This window comes from Heptranchias perlo, chromosome 27 (genome assembly GCF_035084215.1).
Source record: "Heptranchias perlo isolate sHepPer1 chromosome 27, sHepPer1.hap1, whole genome shotgun sequence".
Lineage (NCBI taxonomy): Eukaryota > Metazoa > Chordata > Chondrichthyes > Hexanchiformes > Hexanchidae > Heptranchias > Heptranchias perlo.
The window spans coordinates 25,425,120-25,439,000 of record NC_090351.1 but is presented as its reverse complement, the minus strand read 5'-3'; the positions used below and the strand labels follow the sequence as shown (position 1 = coordinate 25,439,000).

The 13,881-nt window shown below is 39.7% G+C and overlaps 1 protein-coding gene across 2 annotated transcripts; it reads left to right on the top strand.

Moving 5' to 3' along the window:
* Nucleotides 1-2,859: 2,859 nt before the first annotated feature.
* Nucleotides 2,860-10,301, top strand: ppil1 (peptidylprolyl isomerase (cyclophilin)-like 1). Of its 2 annotated transcripts, none has more exons than XM_068007459.1 (4): nucleotides 2,860-3,076; nucleotides 4,001-4,155; nucleotides 7,468-7,536; nucleotides 9,461-10,301. In XM_068007459.1, the coding sequence occupies exons 1-4, from the start codon at nucleotides 3,021-3,023 to the stop codon at nucleotides 9,685-9,687; spliced, it is 507 nt and encodes a 168-aa protein (XP_067863560.1). In that variant the 5' UTR covers nucleotides 2,860-3,020; the 3' UTR covers nucleotides 9,688-10,301. The 2 variants fall into 2 exon arrangements, with proteins under 2 accessions (XP_067863560.1, XP_067863561.1); XM_068007460.1 differs by lacking the exon at nucleotides 2,860-3,076 and adding an exon at nucleotides 3,662-3,712.
* The last annotated feature ends 3,580 nt before the right edge of the window (nucleotides 10,302-13,881 follow it).

Genomic DNA, 13,881 nt, shown 5'->3' with positions numbered 1-13,881 from the left:
TGTTTAAAAAAAGGCGCATTTGCACTGCTCCCGATCAAAGGATTTTGCCGTTCTCGCTTTAACTCTAAAAGTGTGTGGATTTTATTCTGACTGCAAAGGTCGGCGTGAATAAGTGAACAAAATGAAGCCGGGCCAACAGCAAGCAAACCCTAAATGTGACATTTCCAGCTGGTGTCTGGATTTTCAGTGATCTGTTCCGAAATTACTAAACTGGCAATCAAAACAGGAATAGGAGAAGGTCATTCAGCCCCTGGAACCTGTTCCGCCATTCAATTAGATCATTGCGGAGCTGTATCTTAACTCCATCTACCCGCCATAGTTCCCTAACCCTTAATATCTATGCCTAACAAAGATCCATCAGTCTTAGTTTTGACATTTTCAATTGACCCCTAGCCGCAACAGTTTTTTGAGGGAAGAGTGTTCCAGATTTCCACTATGCTTTGTGTGAAAAAGTGCTTCCTGACATCACCCCTGAACAGCCAAGCCGTACGCCCCCTTGTTCTAGACTCTCCCACCCCAGGAAATAGTTTATCTACCCTATCAACCCCTTTGATCATCTTAAACACCTCAATTAGATCATCCCTTAATCTTCTATATTCAAGGGAACACTAGTCTATTGAACCTGTCCTCAATGTAACCCTTTTAGCCCCGGTATTGTGGTTAGCCTGCGCTGCACCCCCCTCCAAGCCTAATATATCCTTCCTGAGCTGTGGTGCCCAGAACTGAATGCAGTACTCCAGATGGGGTCTCACCAGAGCTCTGTACAGCTGTAACATAATTTCCACCCCTTTGTATTTCAGCCCTCTTGAGATAAAGGCCAATATTCCATTGGCCTTTTTAATAACTTTTTGTTCCTGTCCACTAGTTTTTAGTGTTTTCTGTACTTGAACTCCTAAATCTCTGCTCAGCCACAGTGCCTAGATTCTCACTATTTAGAAAATACTCTGATCTATTTTTCTTAGATTCAATGTGGATGACCTCATTTTCCCAAATTGAACTCCATCTGCCACAGTTTTGCCCACTCACTTAATCTATCAATGTCCCTTTGCAACTTTCTGCTCCCATCTACACTATTTACTATGCCACCTAACTTAATGTCATCGGCAAACTTATTTATAAATGTAGTAAAAAAACTGAAGCCCCGGTACAGATCCCTGGGGACACCACTAGTCACATCCTGCCAATTTGAGTACATACCAATTATCCCTACTCTCTGTCTCCTACCTCCTAACCAATTCCCTATCCAAGCCAATAGGCTGTCAACAATTCCATGCTCTTTCATTTTTGTTAACAATCTCTTCTGTGGAACCTTGTCGAATAATGATTTCAATACGTAAAGGTTGACATCTCTGCAGTGGTGTGACCTTGTAACATCCCAACAGAAGCTACACCTCCAAAATATCTATACATACTGATTTGATGTTTCAATGAGGGCAGAGCTGCCAAATTCCAAAAATTACTTTCACTGAGATTATTAGTCAAGAGAACCAAACTCAAGAACTCGCCTGATCCTCACTCCACAAGAAGTTCAGAAGTCAAGTTAAAATTTTGGGTGATTTCTGTAGCCAAAAATATGTTGAATTTCACACACCTGTAAAATATAATATGGAAACCAGTTGTATTGCTAGGCTGCACTTTTAGATTGTCTTTATACTGCACCAAGAGAACTGAGTGAATCTCTCCTGAGTCTGCTTCAAGTTGGGAGAGCTAATTTACAATGGCTGTTCCAAAACCCAATCTTACTTCCCAAGTTTAAACGGTTGTTTTGAGATCACTGGCCGCGAGCTGTGTCTGCCTTGCTATAGCCCCATGCAAAGGTTCAGTTTATGGTCCCTACATCTTAATTGACAATGATACTAAATACGACCTACTTAATCTGGTGTCAAATCTTCACACGTACAATCGTGAAAAGGCATGTTTGCAATAGGTAATATAAAAATAGTTGACAAAATGATCAGGGATCAGCTAGTACAATTGCACAGATGACCTTTCACTGGAGGCACTTGCAATTGCACAGTTGAACGTTCCCAACGCTGCCCATTGCTGGCCTCAATGTTTTTTTACACACCAACCTCAATGCCCGCAGTGCAGCAGAACCCACTTCAATGCCAGCTTGAAGCTGTTGTGTAAAGACACCTTTGGGCACAAAAGTACTGGGAGGCTTGGGATATCTGCAGTTATGTTTCCCCTGTACTTACATAGAATTACATTGAATGCACAGCACAGAAACGGGCCATTTGGCCCAACTGGTCTCTGCGGGTGTTTATGCTCCACACGAGCCTCCTCCCACCCCTCTTCATCTAACCCTATCAGCATAACCTTCTATTCCTTTCTACCTCATGTGTTCATCTGGCTTCTCTTTTAAATGCGTCTATGCTATTCACTGCAACTACTTTTTGTGGTAACGAGCTCCATATTCTAACCACTCTCTGGATAAAGAAGTTTCTCCTGAATTCCCTATTGGATTTATTGGTGACTATCTTATATTTATGGCCCCTAGTTTTAGTCTCCCCCACAAGTGGAAACATCTTCTCTATGTCTACCCTATCAAACCTTTTCATAATCTGAAAGACCTCTATCAGTTCACATCTCAGCCTCCTCTTCTAAAGAGCCCCAGCCTGTTCAATCTTTCCTGATAGATATAATCTCTCAGTTCCGTATCTTTATTCTAAACATACTTAGAGAAAGAATAGACATTATTTTAATCTCTAGATATTTTTTCCATAGTATGATGCATGATAAGTACGAATGGGCGAAAATTGGGATTCCTAAAAAGAGTAATTATCATTCAAAAGTTCTGAAGTTTGATGCGTCCGTGCGTAAATCAATCGCTTTTGCTCTGGCTATTCAGATACTGAATAGACCTCAGTTGTGGGAGTTAATCTGCCAGCCGAGGAGTATTTGTGGTGACACTGAGGCCTGTCGGTTCGAGACTGCCGCTTGTATGGAGCTGTGAGCCGGAGTGGACGGACTGTTGTGCAGCGGGAGCCCTGAGCGAGCGAAGTGAAAGAAGACTGAGAATGTCGGGGATTCCTCCGGACTCCTGGCAACCCCAGAATGTTACACTTGAAACGACGTAAGTCCGGGGGTTGGTTGGTTAATTTAGAGCAACGTGCTGCGCTTAAACCGGATTGAATGAGCAAGGAAGGAGCATGGCCTCTTCTTCTTGCTCCAGCAGCCTCAGATCGCTTTATATTGTGAAATGTGATTTATAGATAATGCACAGTTTTGGGTGACTGCAGATTGGTTTTTAATATTTGTAATGGTGAGCGTAGAGCTCGCCAATCTCACTTGTTTGTGGGGTACTTTTTTTTTAAAAACCCTCTTGGTTAGAAACTTTTAGTATTTTAAACACAGTAAGTAACCAGTAGTGATGATCACTGCTTCATTTCCTAAAAAAGAATCCTATGTTGAGCCCAAAAACGAAATGGCAGTTTAAAACATTTGAGGAGGGGAGAGAAAGTTAAATTACTACATGTAGTCATTTAGTCAGCAACAAAATAGATAAGACTTTTAGAGCTTTAAAAATGCTCTTTATTCATCCATTTTCATTTATTGCTTGCAAATTTCAGTCATACAAACTCTTCCAGGTCAGATGCATGAGTCAGGGAACTTCCTGTTCTTGATTCAATACAAAGTTACATCGATATCAATAAGGTGTTTGGTGATAACATGAAAACTGGCCAACACAATGCAGAACTCACCTAATGGGGTTTGCCTCTAATTTCCAAGTGTTGTTTGTTCCGTGTTGCACTTCGTACATTTTGATTCAAGGAAAGAGATATTTAATTCTGCATTGTAAAGGAATCTCTGTTAATACAAAGTTTTTATGTAGTGGACTTCTTTTCACAAGAAACTGGATTGATCTCACATATAAAAGTTTTTCAGGGTGTTTATGATCATGTGAGACAGTAGTCTCTGGTTGAATTCAGTTGGAATGAGATTAATAAGCTGTTCTTGTAGCTGCTGGTTAAAACTACTTTTTTAAATTTTAAAACAGCATGGGAAACATATTACTGGAGTTATATTGGAAGCATGCACCAAAAACCTGCAAAAACTTTGCTGAGCTGGCTCGAAGGGGTTATTACAATGGTACGAAGTTCCACAGAGTCATCAGTGGTTTTGTGATTCAAGGAGGCGATCCAACTGGAACAGGTAACAAGGGGGAAATCTGGAAGGGAGGTGCAAGGATTTCTTTTTGGAAAATTTTTGTTCTCGGCAAAGCAAAAGGCATTTGTGTTGGGGAATGAAGCATGATTCCCATTTCAAGCATTTGATGTCAACCTCTGAATAAACCCTGCACAAGTTTGATGCTTCTGTTTCTCATGACAGCAATCTTTGTGAATTATCTGAAGGAGATTCCCAATTGGTGCAAGATTGGGACTGCTTTATGCTATGCACCATCCACTAGGATCTGGGTGGAACCTGCCCAATGCCATTTTGAATGGAATTTTTTAATCCCAACAATCAATCCTGGATACAAACCTGGTCCAACAGCTGAATGGGCAGCATTGCAGTTCGGATTTTTTGTATAGTTTCTCTTTGATTGATTATACCACGTTCCCCAAGTGCAGGCCAAGGTGCACCTCTTCTTGTCCCATTCCTATTCAGCACAAGCACTGCAGATTAATTTGAGCTGTGTTCTCACTCTGTTTTCTGTTGACCTGAAAGATGAAAGTATCACATGCTGGGCCCACTTACATAGATCAAATTTATTGCACTTAAATAGTTGCTGAAGCAAAGATAATTGGCAATACTGGGAAGTACAATGAATGTATACAATTTTTAAAAGAGGCCTAGGAATAAAGCCTTTCAAACTTTCTTCTGATAACATGAACAGCCCAGTAAAATACTTATTTCACTTTCTTTTATGCTTTTGCACAAATTGTCTCAAAAAGACCAACATTAAATAACAGAAAACTTGATCTCACTGTGCATTTGCTATTGAACAGAAAACTTACTAGCGACCAATATACATAAACAAGTCATTGGGATCAATTTTTATTTTTGTTCTAGGCTGTACGCTAACCTATTGTGCCACCCAGCCTTCTGTTCAAGGACTAAAAAATCGCTTGTTCAAGTTTGTAGAGTGGTCATCCTTAATTGGTGTTGCTGGCAGTAGAATTGCCAAACATTGTGTTTCTAATACAGTTAATCTGAATATTAGTGGCGCTCTTGCTATCCTGTTAGGATCACCATTTTCAGTCTGAATGAGCAGAGCAAGTGGTTACTGCGTATTCCCATCTATCTTGAACATGATGCTGTTTAATAAGCCACTCAAAGGCCCGTAACAATTCTGATGGTCTCACTATTAATCTGAAGGAGATGGAACCAGTCCTTTTTAGAGGTTTGCTGGAGCAAATCAAATAAAAATTCAGTTTGTTTAAGGTCTGAGGCAGGATGATGGTGAAATTGGATTTAACTATGGGCCGGATTTTGCTGTAAAATAACGGTGAGGCTAACATCGCTCACCGTTATTTATGTGCAAATCGAACAGTAACTTCCAGCGACCGCACATGGCAGTTAAACACGGAAATCCGGAAGTTGCTGTATAAACTTAGGCATGATGTGGAGCTGCCGGCGATGGACTGGGGTGGACAAATGTAAGGAGTCTTACAACACCAGGTTATAGTCCAACAGTTTTATTTCAAATAAAACTGTTGGACTATAACCTGGTGTTGTAAGACTCCTTACATATAAACATAGGAACAGGAGTAGGCCATTCAGCCCCTCGTGCCTGCTCCACCATTTGATAAGATCATGGCTGATCTGTGATCCAGCTCCATATACCTGCCTTTGGCCCATATCCCTTAATACCTTTGGTTGCCAAAAAGCTATCTATCTCAGATTTAAATTTAGCAATTGAGCTAGTATCAATTGCCATTTGCGGAAGAGAGTTTCAAACTTCTACCACCCTTTGTGTGTAGAAATGTTTTCTAATCTCTCTCCTGAAAGGTCTGGCTCTAATTTTTAGACTCTGCCCCCTCCTCCTAGAATCCCCAACCAGCGGAAATAGTTTCTCTCTATCCACCCTATCTGTTTCCCTTAATATCTTAAACTTCAATCAGATCACCCCTTAACCTTCTAAACTCTAGAGAATACAACCCCAATTTGTGTAATCTCTCCTCGTAACTTAACCCTTGAAGCCCAAGTATCATTCTAGTAAACCTACGCTGCACTCCCTCCAAGGCCAATATGTCCTTCCGAAGGTGTGGTGCCCAGAACTGCTCACAGTACTCCAGGTGCGGTCTAACCAGGGTACCCTTCTCCTCCAAAAGCTGCGCGAAAATGGCATCTCGCCAGCTGACTCACCATTCAAATGAATCGAACAGCGTGAAGTTTCTGCACTGACGTCGTAGATACGGACTAAACGCGCCAAAAAAAAGTTAGGGCTTGTCCATTCCAGTGTTAGTACCCTTTTAATGGCATGGTAAGTCTTAATTACTGCCAAACAACCGCTCTGGCACTGAAAATTAACTTTTACAAATGTGGAGTCTCATTCTTTTAATTATTGTTAGATCTTAAAAAAATAAGTAAAACATTTTTTACTTTTTCTGTCTCTTAATCCAATATTTCTTTTCCTCTCTCTATTTTGCTTAATGTACCTAATTTGACATTAAATTCACTATTCTAACTTATACTTCCTGGTTCAGTCTCTGTGCTGCTCATTAATGATTCTTCAATCTGATTGGTTAAGGAGACACACAGTTTCTTGCCCTGTTTATACAGGTCCCAGATGCCCTGTAGAGTGTGCCACGTTGAATGGATCTCTAAATTAGAGTAACTTGCCGTGCAAATGCTCATAGAAAGGCTATGGGCAAGTGCAAGTCTAACGAACAGCTTCACTGCTCACAGCAAATCCCGGCCCAATTAAATGGTTCAATTTGAATTTACAGAAAAGGGAGAAAAAACAAATAAATGCATTGAATTTGAAATTGCTTTTGATCAGGGATCCCCATTTATTTTTTGTGTTTCTGTATGATCACTGTAGTACAGATTTTACAATCCACAGTACTGTGAATGGGATGGTATACCTTCAGACTCTGTATTTGCAGCTCCCAGCAATACAGCTATCATTTTAAGCACAGTATGTAAAGTTTTCCATATCAGGATGGCAGAGCATAAAACAAAGCTGGAATTGGAAGCTTGTGGGGTGGGGGTGGGGAGTATGGAAATTGGTAGTTATACAAATTCCATATCTGAGAAACACAGTTCCACAGTTTAAAATCCTGTGGATTCTCTCTTAAAACAACCATGTTCCATTTTGATTTTGGTAGCTCATTACAGAAGGACGTTATTAAGTGCTCCTCATATTTGTAGCCTGTTTTAAGTTGTGACATTTATATTTGTGTTGCAGTTAAGAAATTGTGATTTTTGTTTTGATATGCCAACTTCTTAAACTGAAATGCATCTGACTGTCCTAAAATGTTTCAAATAACTACAAACTGTTACTGCTCACATATACAGGTAGAGGAGGGTCATCTATTTATGGAAAGCAGTTTGAAGATGAATTGCACAAAGATTTAAAATTCACAGGTAAAGCCCCTGCAGGTTTTGAGCTCTCAATAAAGTTTTTGCTTTTGTTTTGCAAATCTTGCAGTAAGAGAAATATTGCTAGGTTTTCTGACTGACTATTGTATAAGTACCCAGTGTAAATTTGACTCATTATATATCAAACATTTTGTGTGATGTTAGATCCAGGGTTTGGAGGAAAAAATAATTTGGGTCTCATGATGTTTTAAGATTCCTCTCTGTTAGTGTCAACCTAAATGGCACAATGGTGTTTGCAAACCTACTTGCTTATATTACTGTTTCCCAATTTTTTTTAATAACCGTATTGAGAGTAAAAGCAGCATAAAGACAGAATGAGTTTTTAGATAGAAGAATGTTGTGTGAAGCTTACTTGCAATAAATTCTGCTTCTTATTAACTTCAATTGTGCTCTGCTTACTAAAAAGTAATGGATCAATTTTAGAATCACTGTAATCATATCACTAATGTATAATAGCAATGCAACTTTCTATTTAGATATTGTTAAAGCTAAATAGAGTGTAAATAGCAACTACCCAACAGAAGTTGACCTATTTTTGATTAATGCATAATTGAACAAAGTGAATTTAGTGTCAATTATTTAAGAATTACACAACATTTCATGTTGAGAAATGTTCATATGCAGTATGGCTACCGTTTTGAGCTTTGACATTTTAGAAGCATTCAGTGTCATGCTATTGTGCCTGTATGAATTTTGGACAATGTGACTGGATTGGTGTCTTATATATCCTGGAAAAAGGTTACTGAGACATCCTGGCTTTTCCATATCTGACCTCTCAAGTTCTAAAGGAAGCCCTCGGTCAAATACAAAACCAAACCAATAGCAAAATCTGTATGTATTTGAAAACTGCATTAGATTTCCTGTCAAGCCTTTTATCAAGGAGACAACAACAGATCTTTAGCTAGAGTTTTAAAGTGACAGCTACCAAAATAATATTAAATGAAAATATATTGGTGTAGAATGTCCCACCGTAAGTTCGAAAGATTGGCGGAAACCCTGGAAAAACAACGGCAATGGCCATTTATGTCATTTCGCCGAAATTATGATGGGATATCATGAGAACCCTGTGAAAATTCCTGTTTTTTTCCCACATTGCTATCTAAATGCAATTGTTTCTTTAATCGAGTTGTAAAATAAGCTACCATGAAAGGCCTTTGAAGTGAAGTGGGTTCGAGAAGCAATTTGATGCATTTCTTGAAGGATTGAAGGATACAGGAAGGCTTTTCAGTGGGTTGATCTATCAAAAGGGACAAGCTTGTTGGCTCAATGGCCCTTCGTTGCTCTTGAAAACACTTGTGTTCTGATAATTTTAATAGTTATTAGTGGAAAAAAAATTCTCATCTTTGATACAAAATGCAGCCATGTTTGGTACATTAGAAAGCAGAGAAGGTACACATTTAGAACTCAGCTGGGATTTGTTCATAATGAATCTCAGCAACTAAATGTCTGCTAAGGATCGTATAGTGTTTGTGTCATTTGCTTGGGTTGTAGATGATTCAGAAATCTGCAACTCCATAATGTTGAGCCATTCTGCTTTTATATTTTTAAAATAATTATTATTTTACTAGTTAGAACAGCAATAATATGACTAGGTGAGATTGTGATTACTACATCTAGTGCTAGTAGTATCTTATAGGACCAGAGGCTGATGATTAAGGTAGCCAGTATTCTGGTGTGCATTGATCAAACTTGGTCTAGTTTTACTTTTGACTCAACAGTGCTAAATCACCTTTTCTTTAAAATAGAATAGTTGTCATCTGTAAACTTAACACACATTCAACAATGAACATTTTTTTTCTCTTTAATAAAAGGTTTTATCATGCATAACCATAAATTAAAAATCAACCATTTACACAACAACAACTTCAATCATAACCAATTTTACTATATCTGCCCTTTCTTTTCATAGGTGCAGGGATCCTTGCCATGGCAAATGCAGGCCCAGATACGAATGGCAGCCAGTTCTTTATAACTTTGGGACCCACACCGCTGCTGGATGGCAAACACTCAATCTTTGGTCGTGTGTCCCGAGGATTGGGAGTAGCTAAACGTATTGAAATAGTGGAGACCAATCGTGAAGACCGACCTACAGATGATGTAGTAATTCTGAAAGCCATTGTAAATGGATTGAATTAAGGCTATAATCCTATAATATGGTGTTCATTTAATGTTTCAGAATAATTCCTAGGTAGTGGTGTTTGTTTTAAACAACCTTTCTGGATACAAATTTTGTGAGTTTGCAATGGCGGTATCGTAAACCAGTGCCGTACCACCTGACTTCACCATGACATTTAAATTCATTTCCTTGCCATCGGTAAGAGCTCCAAGCTATTTCTTATTGGTGCCTTGTGGTACATATCTGCCTACAACTCATCAAATAATAATACTTGAAAATATCAAATTAAGCAGAAATTTCATAATACAATGTATTATTTATTGCAAAAGAATCATTTTTTATGGTTTTATATAAACAAAATGCAGCCATAAAAATGACAGAGAGGCGATACAGAATCCTGAGAGCAGCATGATCTCTGCCTTACTATAGTGCATTTAAAGCCTAACATAAAGCCAAATACATCATCTTACTGCAAGCACTGGGGCCCTTCATTCTTGAATTAGTGAGCCACGTTTTTGCTGGAAGAACATAATGGAGAATGAGAATGAAAGACCATTTAGTTTCTCCAACTTGCTTTGAAATTGAAATATACTGCGATGCCTATCCTGTTCCAATATATGTGTTTTTCTCAAGAGATTGTGTGTATTTTGTTTTCACTGCACTTGGCAACTGCGTGAGAGTCTGCTTAAGTCACATCTTTAGTTTCTTAATTTGAATAAATTGTTCTCGTACTGTTTTAAATTAGAGACATAATGGTGGCTGACGTGGAAAATAAAAATCACTTCACACTGGTGCAGTAGGGGTTGCTATTCTGAGGCCTAAGATATATTCTGGTGGTGGAATAGAGGGAACTTTACTTTGCAACTGCTGTCTACTATAATTAGCTTTATCATGCTGATGCTAAAAATAAAAAAATAGCAGATTTTAATAATGGCAATGGAGAGGAAGAGAAAAAATGCAACCTCACCTGACCTCTGCAGTTGCAACCATTTGCTAACTGAATTGCAGGGGTTTCCTTTTGGCGCTTAATCTGCCAGTCTTATTCTTCCCAACCTTTTCCTGCCCCATCTTGACTGCTCACGCTCTGTCCTAACTTTTCGAGCTTGGCTTTAGCACCAGGCTTCCCTACTCTTCCGGATTCAACACCTGCGTTCTACTGGACAGTTGTCAGAAGCAGGGACTGTTGGTGACTTTTCCTCTCTAGCATCAGCATCCTTCCTGCCATCTTGGTTGACAGCAGCAAACTCAACATAGACTGGGAATTCAACACGAGATGTATGGCTCAGGTACACAGTGCCTTTACCAACTGACCATTGTGGGAGTTAATTTTAAAAATCACCAAGATTAGCCAATAATACAAACAGTATCGCAGTGAAATCCCATCTACTCACTGACCTTTTTTTGCAAAATTATAGGAGAAATTTCATTCCCATAGTTCTTTTCAACAAATGCATACGCTGATCCTGTAACAATGAACAACCAACAACTAAACATGCTTCATGCTTACCAGCTAACAAAATCCACTCTCTACTACCACAGTAGTATAATTGAAGAAGGGGGAAAAACATTTTCTCCCTTAGCTAGAACAAATTGTGCTGTTTGAGTCTTTGGCCTAGACTTTCCGAATGGGGACACCTCCCTGCTGGATGGGACTTCTGCCCACTACAGAGCTGCTCCCCTGAGCCCAGACGACTTTCTGTTCTCAGGGTCAATTGCATGTTGAAGGCAGACACCCATCCTTCACTGGTGAGTTGTGGGATCTTGCTATGACAGGCTTTGGAGGAAGAAGGTAGCCTCCAAGTTGCCTGAAAAAATTAAAAATATTTTCCCCAAAATTCTGGCTGCTGTTCCTGGGGCCTGTGCACAGCAATTGCAGTAAACCTTTTGAGGCTCCTGTCATCGACCTTTGAATGCTGGATGTCAGGGTATAACCCGTGGCCCTGGCGTTTAACATTCAAAAAGGGTAAATGGCGGGAACTACAGTGGATGCTGTGCTTCCCTCACTGTAATCTGATTAGCATGCGGGAGGGAACCAGACAGCCTTAAACTTTGTGTTTAAGTTCAAAAAGTATTCAGGCTACTCTTTGAAAGCATATAGTCTCTGAGCTCAGTGACTAAGACTGGCTGGAATGATCTCAAATGTAGTGTCAGTAATAACTGTACAGAATTTATACCAGTTAGATTTTGTACTAATTGTACCTCCTGTTTACCTCAGTGTAAAAACATTTTCAATGACAATTCAACCAAGGAACCCAAAGGTCGCTTATAGAATCATAGAAAATTTATGGCACAGAAGGAGGCCATTTGGCCCATCGTGACCATGCCGGCCGCAAATGAGCCACCCAGCCTAATCCCACTTTCCAGCACTTGGTCCATAGCCATGTAGGTCACGGTTTTAATCCAGGTACGTTTTAAATGAGTTGAGGGTTTCTGCCTCTACCAACCTTTCAAGCAGTGAGTTCCAGACCCCCACCACCCTCTGGGTGAAAAAATGTTTCCTTAGCTCCCCTCTAATCCTTTTACCAATCACTTTAAATCTATGCTGCCTGGTTATTGACCTCCCTGCTAAGGGAAATAGATCCTTCCTATCCACTTTATCTCAGCCCCTCATAATTTTCTACACCTCAATTAAATCATCCCTCAGCCTCCTCTGTTCCAAAGAGAACAACCCCAGCCTATCCAGTCTTTCCTCATAGCTAAAATTCTCCAGTCCTGGCAACATCCTTGTAAATCTCCTCCGTAATGCAATTACATCCTTCCTGTAATGTGGTGACCAGAACAGTACACAGTATTCAAGCTGTGGCCTAACCAGTGTTTTATACAGTTTCAGCATAACCTCCCTGCTCTTGTATTCTTTGCCTCGGCTAATAAAGGAAAGTATTCCATATGCCTTCTTAACCACCTTATCTACCTGACGTGCTACCTTCAGAGATGCACTCCAAGGTCCTTCACTTCCTCTACACTTTTCAGTATCCTCCCATTTATTGTGTACTCCCTTGCCTTGTTTGCCCTCCCCAAATGCATTACCTCACATTTCTCCGGATTGAATTCCATTTGCCACTTTTCTGCCCACCTGACCTGTCCATTGCTATCTTCCTGCTTCTGCTCTTCTAGTGGCTGCAGTCCTCATGAATAGTCCACTTTACTATTTGTGGCTTCATTTGTACGTCATTTCTATCCATTTACCAATACTGAATATCACTTACTACTCATCTACCTCGTTACTCATCTCTAAGTCCTGTAGAATGATATACTTCTTAGTACATCTCACACAGTTTGGTATGATGGGAAAATCTACATTCTATATGTCTTTGTCAAGGTTGTTGATTGTCTAGTGAGATCCCTGGAGTGAACGCAGTTTGAAGTTTCTTCTGTTCTTGTTACTTGAACCTATGTATATCTTGATACAACTGATTTCTGACTTTTCCTTCAAAAAAATCGGTTTGCCACCATTCCTGCAATAAAACAATAGGACATGACATACACGTCAGGACAATTTGGTTACACTGATTACCATTTGCAGAATGTTCAGCCAATGTAATGTCCCCTTTGAGGCGTTGCAGATTCTGTCAAGGCTGTGAGGAGAGCAGGGCAGTGGGATTCATGTCTGTGCTGGCTGTTTGCTAGCACAGACATGAATCCCACTGCCCTGCTCTCCTCATAACCTTGTATTTTCCTCTGCTTTAAATATTTATTTTTTCTTTAAAAGATTTACTGGTCTCTGCCTCAAGCATTTCCTGTGGCAAAGCATTCCATGCTCCAACAACCTTCTGCATAAAGACATTTCTCCTAACCTCTCTCCTCACTCCCATAGTGACAATTTTAAATTGATGACCCCCTCAAAACTGATTCCCCAGCCAGAGAAAACAGACTTTCCTATGTACTCCATCAAAATATTTCCTAATTTAATAAAACACTATTAAATATCAGCCTCCTCTGTTCCAGTGGAATTAATCTCAGTATCTCAAGACTCTCCTCATAACTATCGTTTCCCATACTGGTGAATCTACACTGTACGGGCTCTGTGGCTCTAATATCCTTTCTACTTTAACTGTGGCCTTACCGATGTTTTGTGAAAATTTATCATTACTTTTGATCTCTATAGCCCTATTTATAAAACCCAAATGCTGTTGGCCCTTTTATGGGTTTATCTATCTGCACTCACATTCAGAGAATTCTATACTTGAACCCCTAGAGTAATGACCAGTCTCAGA